Below are 7427 nucleotides of genomic sequence, written 5' to 3'. Positions count from 1 at the left end.
GAAAAGCAGCAGGGTCCAGGACACTGGTGAAAGATTTTTTGAAGTTGACAATTATCATTTTAAAAGATTGAGCAATTTCAAATATCTTGGTTCTATCATAACAGACGACAATAATGTTGAGACTGACATAAAAGCAAAACTAGCTGCCACAAACAGATGCTATTATGCTCTGACCCAATATTTGAGATCTTAAAACCTGTCCAGGAAAGTGAAAATACAAATATATGAAGCAATCATAAAGCCAATTGTTTTGTATGGAGCAGAGACATGGGTTTTGACAAAGAAGGATGAGGATCTATTAAATATTTGGGAGCGAAAGGTTTTGAGAAAGATATTTGGCCATGTATATGTTAATGATGAATGGCGAATACGATCAAATCAAGAGCTGCGTGATCTGTACCAGAAATGTCTGGTAAAGACAATCATCAATTCTGTACCAGAATTGTTGACGAGATCAAACTGAGGCGTTTGAGTTGGCTGGGACACGTTGAGAGGATGAGTGACTCAAGAATTGTAAAAAAGGTCTTCAGGAACAACCCAGGAGGGAGAAGGCTGAGTGGACGTCCGAGAAAGCGTTGGCTGGAGGATGTGGAGGACGACATTAGGAAGCAGGGTGTCAGGGGATGGAGACGTAAGGCTGCCGATAGAGAAGAATGGAGAGGTTTTTTGAAGGAGGTCAAGGCTCTGAATGAGCTGAAGCGCCAAGGAGTAAGTAAGTAAGTAAGAGTAAAGGGGCGGTCTCCCTACCTGTATACCAATGGCGCAGGTAGGCCAGGCGTATGTGCCTGCGCCTGGGGGTAGCGAGGGTCGGCTTAATCTCAGTGCAGTTTGTACAGACTATAATCACAATTAAATTAAACTGGTTTTTGAGCAACCGGCACTTAGAGTTATATTTTACTCGATAGTTATACTCTGTCCAGACTGCGATGAGCGCTGGATGATTAAGCCGACCATCGCTACCCCACGCGCAGGCACACACGCCCGGCCTACCTGCGCCATTTATATACTGTGTATACTACTTAGTATACAGGTAGACAGACCGTCCCTTTACTTATACACACAAAAGGAGACTGCGCTTGTGTGTGTGAATAGTAGGAGGGTCGGCTTAATGGGACTGCGCTCATCGCAGTCTGGACAGAGTATAACTTTATTAGCGTCATGGATTACAACCAATGAGGGGCTTCATCAGCCCAAGATTTGTATTTATTTACTTATTTAATGATAGGTAGCTAAGTCTATTAATTATTTAAATGAGTGACTTAACACGAGCTCTTGAAGATTTGACATGGTTACATTTTTTTAATTTTTAGAGATAGTAAAGACGTTCTACTTTACTTTGGCTTTGGTTAAGCAGTATGAAGTGTTAAACAGCATCCTATTTATAACATTAAGGTATTACCATTGCTTGATGTCATACTCATAATAATAATAATATTAATCAAATTATAAATGAGATACTAACATGAATTGAGCATTTTTAAATCCCAATGATGAAAATGGATCCTTTAAAAAACTTACATAATTATGCTATCCAACTCATGTTTATTACCTCAAGAAAGGTGGTAATTGAAATATTTTGAGCTGATTTTACTATAAATAGGCTATTTTTTATAAAAGTTTTGCTTTGGAATAAAATAAAAAAATAGCTTTGAATAATGAGAGAATATAATTTTTAAAATAACGAAAATCCTAATCTTTATTTGGAATGTATCACATAATTATTATAAGAATGGAATTATTGAAATATAATTACAAAACTGATTCAAAAACTTCCATAGATATGAGGAAAAAATGTCAAGTCATTTTCCATCATTAATAAATCATTTTATTATAATCAAATATTCACAGAGAAATCAGAGAACATTCATTCAGTATTCTGTATCAATAAACGAACAATAATGATGGTATCTAGTTTCAAAAAATTAATAATACTAGCAACATGATACAACAACATGTTTCACATAATTTTACACAGCATTTTTTATTTTATATGATACATGGAATATAAACATAATTCTACTCATTGGTTCATATTGATCATTAAATACAAATTCAATTATTTATTGTTAATTTCACATGTGATTACAATATCAACAATTTTTCACAATACATACATCGGCATTATTATTTACATTAGATAGCTTAGCTGAACTAATAATAATGGTGAATATAACCATCAGAATTCTAAAAAAAAATATATATATATAATTATGGCGACTATGTCAAATAATATAAAACTGCAGCTTATTATTCGAATGATAAGATTTCACAATACTATAATAATTTATTGTGCTGCTTTAAAAACGATATGAGTCATGAAATATAGAATGAGAATCAAATAATGATTCAGATTTAATAACACGGTACAATGAATGCAATAATGAAAAAATCGCATAGAAATAAAACATTGGACGTCGTTCAACACAACGAGAATAAAAATAATTAAATAGTCACTTAAATAGAATCACAGAAATAAAAAAGAATGCTTAAACGTCGAAACAAAAATAAAAAATGTGAAAATTCTTTTTTCAACAAACTGTTGACAATGAGGAAATATAAGGATAGATTGAACACAATAGCATTCTGAAAAAACATGGTGAAAAGGTTGACTTGGGGTCTTTGAAATAATAACGATTGATGAAGCGCGTCACATCAGACTTCATGGCAGAAATGAATGAGAAATCAAAAGACCTAATCCGTTTAACTGCTTCATAAACTGAAAATAACAAAAACAAACAAAATTAAAATGAGTTGGTAAAATTTCAAAAATATATAAAGTATGAAATAAAATTGTTCTGAAAATGAATTCTTTATTAAATCTAAGAAACGAATGAAATAAACTATTTCAATGAAAAATTCATATATTGGGTTTCAATTGAAATATATCAGCAAATTACAGTGCATGGTTGAGTGACTGTTTTAAATGCTTCAATATATTTATATTAGCATAGAGTCATCTTCAGATAAATAATATGATACTGTATAATATAATCAAATTATGGAGTACGAATTGCAGTGTAATTTACTTCAATTCATTGAGCATTCCTCATAAGTAGCATCAATGCTGACATGCTGACAATGTTTCAAGTGAAACCCAAAGAATAATAATAATCTAATCATCATGGGTAAAGTCTTCCATGAAAAGCCTTTAAAAACGACTGCCACAAATATTGATAGTATTCACAAGCTACTGATCAAAAATATCATACTTCATTTTCCAGCGACATATTATACGCTACTATCAAGAGCCTCAAGTGATATAGATTTTGATTTATCCCACCCTATACATTATGTTATATATTTATTTTATTTCATCTATGAAACTGTTTTCTCCATACAAGGCCATGGTAATTTATTTATGCTATTATAATAAAAATATCATTCAGTTCTATTTCATTTGAAACTAGAGCCAACCGTACAGAGCAGATAAATAGTATATTCTTCGGTGAATAAAAAGCGAAAAATTTAATTGAACTTCTAATTGAAAATAATTTAAATTACTGTAAATTTGAACTTTGCAATCAAATCATCTTTGAAATATTTGTATTACTACGGTACTATTATAGAAATTAATAATAGTTGACGATTCCCTACTGTTCTATACACATATTTACAGATTTAATTTAACATTTCAATCAAGTTATCTCTTTCAAACTAATTTTAACGTTTTGCTTGATGGTATAATTTCTGTGATATTGATAAAAAATTCTTTAGAATTTCTTAAATGTATAACATTAAATTCAATTGAATTTCGAAAAGATATTAGTTGCAAATGAACTTTAAGTTTCAACAGTTTTTCCTAAACTATAGGAAAAAACTTAATTCGAGGATAATAATTCTTGACGATTTGCCATACCCATTAACTATTTACAAAATCAATTTGATTTATCGAACACATTACTCCCTCTTCAAATTAACTTATATTATCTCATTCCTATTTATTAACTTATGCTACATATTATATAGAAATTCAAATCAACTTCTCAATTAAGTTTATCTTTGCAATTAACAAAAGCGCTTAAGCGCTAATATAGATTCTGCGCTCTCTTAGATAATTTAGCGATTCTGCGCTAATTTAGATTCAGAATTCTCTAAATGTAGGTCAACTAATTAATTTCAATTTTAGCAGGCCTATCAAGTTATTTTCTGAAATCACTTCCATTATATTTTACGGTACTGTATAAATTATTCTGTAATCTATATTTACAGATTTAATTCAACAATCCAACTAAGTTATTCCCTTCAATTAACTTATTATATTTATCGTATAATTTATCAATTTATTTTCAATTTAATCATATTATTTAAATTTTCCTATTAGAATACCATTATTATTGAGAAAATTGTTTAGATTCAACTTTTGAGCTTAGCTATTCCCAGAGATCAACTCACGTAATACCAAGCTGTTGAAACTTACATGAACAATTCAAATCAACAACTGTTCGACCAAGTTATTATACTTGCAACTTTTTCGGCGTAGATACAATATTATACACAAATTCTCTAATTATGTATGAAATTTTAATAAAAATTCAAATCAGATTTCGATCACGAAATCCCCTGCAATTATTTTCGTAACTGTTTAAGCGTCTGAACTGTATCACAAACAAAAGCAATTTTCTACTTGGAGTTATCAATGTATATTGCGAATTCAAATCTACTTTCTTAGTACATCACCCCCTGCAATAACATGTAACTGTTTCTTTGTTTTACTTCATCATAAACATGAGCAATCCTCTACATGAAGTTAATAACTTATGTTGCAAATTCAAATCAACTTTCCTACCAAGTTACTGTAATATTTCCCCTGTAATATTACATGTAATCATTTCGTTGTTTTACTGGCTCATAAACAGAGGCGATTTTCTACTTGCAGTTATCAACTTGTGAGTCATTAACTTATGATGCAAATTCATATAAAATTTCCTACCAAGTTACCCCCTGAAATTACATGTAACCATTTCGTTGTTTAGCTAGATCATAAAAAGAAGCAATTTTCTATTTGAAGTTGATAACGTGTGAGTCATTATTAATGTTGCAAATTCATATAAACTTTTCGACCAAGTTACCCCCTGCGCTCACTATCATCTTTGGGCATGACAAAGAGCTTTTCGAGCAAGTTATCCGCTGCGCTCTTTAGGAATGACAGTGGTTTTGAGCTTGGCCAGGGAGCAGCCGAAGTCGAAAAGTCTGAGCCCGAGTTACCTGAGTCCATGGTCGAGGTAGTGCTGCATGTTGCGCGGATCGGTCGGCTTCTTGTAGAGCTCGAAGGCGCTGCCCCGCTGGTCGGCGCGATGCGTCAAGTCGAGGCCGACGCCACTCGGCTCGCGGTGGTGGTGGTGTCGCGGCGCCGGCGCCACGTTGTAGTAGTACTGGTTGCCGTTGCCGTTGGCGGCCGTAGTGCGCCCGTAGGTGCGTTCCAGACTGCTGCCGTGGCCCGAGTCGAAGCCTCCCCCGCCGTTCAGGTCGTCGCCGCCGCCACCGCCGCTGTATTTGGACGACGAGAGTACCACCTGCAAGTTCAATTTTATTAAATAAAAAAATACAATTCACTTACTCAATAAGTAACAAGTACATAGACATTCAACAATATATTATCTACGAAAGACGACGATTTAAGTAAAGCCTGTAATCTCCCCTTTTCAACATGGGTTCATGCCTTCGCGATCAACGGTTACTAATTTGCTGCAGTTTTCCCAATCTGTTTCCTCTGAGCTAGATGTACAAGGTCGCGTCGATGTAATTTACTTAGATTATAAAAAAGCATTTGATACAGTAAATTTCACAGTACTTTTAAATAAGATGAAAGGTTTCGGACTGTCTGAGAGTCTGATTACATTTTTTAAAAGTTATCTCGTTGATAGGAAATCTTATGTATTATTCAATAATCAGAGGTCTCTTGATTTCACCAACACATCAGGTGTCCCTCAGGGATCAAATCTTGGCCCATTATTGTTTTTATTGTTAATAAATGATCTTCCTGATTACATTGAAAAGTCCGGTATTCTGCTGTTTGCTGATGATGTTAAGCTCTTCAGGCCTATAGCTGGTATTCATGATTGTGCCTTCTTGCAGCGGGATTTGGACGGTGTTCAGAGGTGGTGTGAATTGAATAAATTAGAAATCAATATTTCAAAAACCAAGTTCATGATCTTTACCCGCCAAAAGAATCCCAGACAATATAGTTATAAAATAAATGATACTTTTCTGGACAGGGTAACGAGTATGAGAGACCTGGGAGTCTTGATGGACCCAGCACTTGAATACAGGGATCATTTGGCTCATGTCATGAATTCGGCCAATAGATCACTAGGGTTTCTCTTTCGTAATTGTAAGCCCTTCACTAGATTTGAGGTCATATTGAATATTTATAATGCAACAGTGAGGAGCAAACTAGAGTATGCTGCACTTGTTTGGGAGCCATCACAGAGCACTGCCGTAAATGATTTGGAGATTATTCAAAATAAGTTATTGAGGTATCTTTATTTCAAAACGTATAATACATTTTGTCCAATAGCTTTTTCCACCGAAACCTTAAGGTGAACATTTAAAGTCCAAAAATTAAAAACCAGAAGATCCATTAGAGCATTAATGTTATTATATGACATTCTAAATAATAATATATTCATGCCAGATTTCATCAATCTGTTAAATTTCCATGTTCCATGCAATAGACCAAGACTTAATATGCTATTTCAGATACCGTTTGTCAGAACCGTTCACCATTTCAATTCCTACCTGAATAGAACAATGAGATTGTACAATAGACTAAACCCATTCCTTGACCCCTTCTATGACCGCTTCAATACATTCAAAAAATCTTGTGAAAAATTATGCTGCTCAATTGATGAATAAATTATTTTTTTGAGCTCTACTAACTCTCCTTTATTTCAACTGTTTCTTCTTTCTTTTTATTTAAATATTTTTCATCCTATACCCTTTTATTAACTTTCTGAATCTGACCAATATATCGTTCTCTTCTAATCGTATTAGCCTACTGAATTGTGAATATTTAATGAATTGCGATATTATTTTCTTTTCTCTTATTTTCTTTTTTTAATTGTAACGTTACACTATCAAATGCTCGTACTGGAGTTTGTCTGTGAGCCTTTCTATGTTTTTATGGAATAAATAAATAAATTTATGCACTCTTTTTAGGCTCGCCACTAACGACAGAGCATGCATGTTTATCATGCACACACACATGTTCATCATGCCTGTTTTGTCATCAGCGAGAGGCCTCATAAATTATATAAAATTAATCTTACACATTTCTATAATAAGTAACGAAATTTAACATAAAAATGCAAGTTTAGGTTTACAATTAGGTATCAAATTAAATATTTATATTATTTATCTTAGAATCTCCAAAATCACTCATGACAGGAGATTCTATTAAAACAACAAAAACTGTTCATTTTTAATAC

General features: G+C 33.1%; 1 protein-coding gene across 1 annotated transcript in view; it reads right to left on the bottom strand.

The window, feature by feature from the left end:
- Positions 1-1802: 1802 nt before the first annotated feature.
- Positions 1803-7427, bottom strand: part of LOC111051912 (tight junction protein ZO-2) — a 154185-nt gene continuing 148560 nt past the window's right edge. Inside the window, 2 exon segments of the mRNA XM_039427281.1 lie at positions 1803-2716; positions 5206-5513. Coding sequence (XP_039283215.1) covers positions 2710-2716; positions 5206-5513 — 315 coding nt within the window. The 3' untranslated portion in view covers positions 1803-2709.

This window comes from Nilaparvata lugens, chromosome 4, assembly GCF_014356525.2.
Source record: "Nilaparvata lugens isolate BPH chromosome 4, ASM1435652v1, whole genome shotgun sequence".
Taxonomy (NCBI): domain Eukaryota; kingdom Metazoa; phylum Arthropoda; class Insecta; order Hemiptera; family Delphacidae; genus Nilaparvata; species Nilaparvata lugens.
The sequence above is the reverse complement of the archived record's forward strand: the minus strand, read 5'-3'. Positions and strand labels throughout refer to the sequence as shown.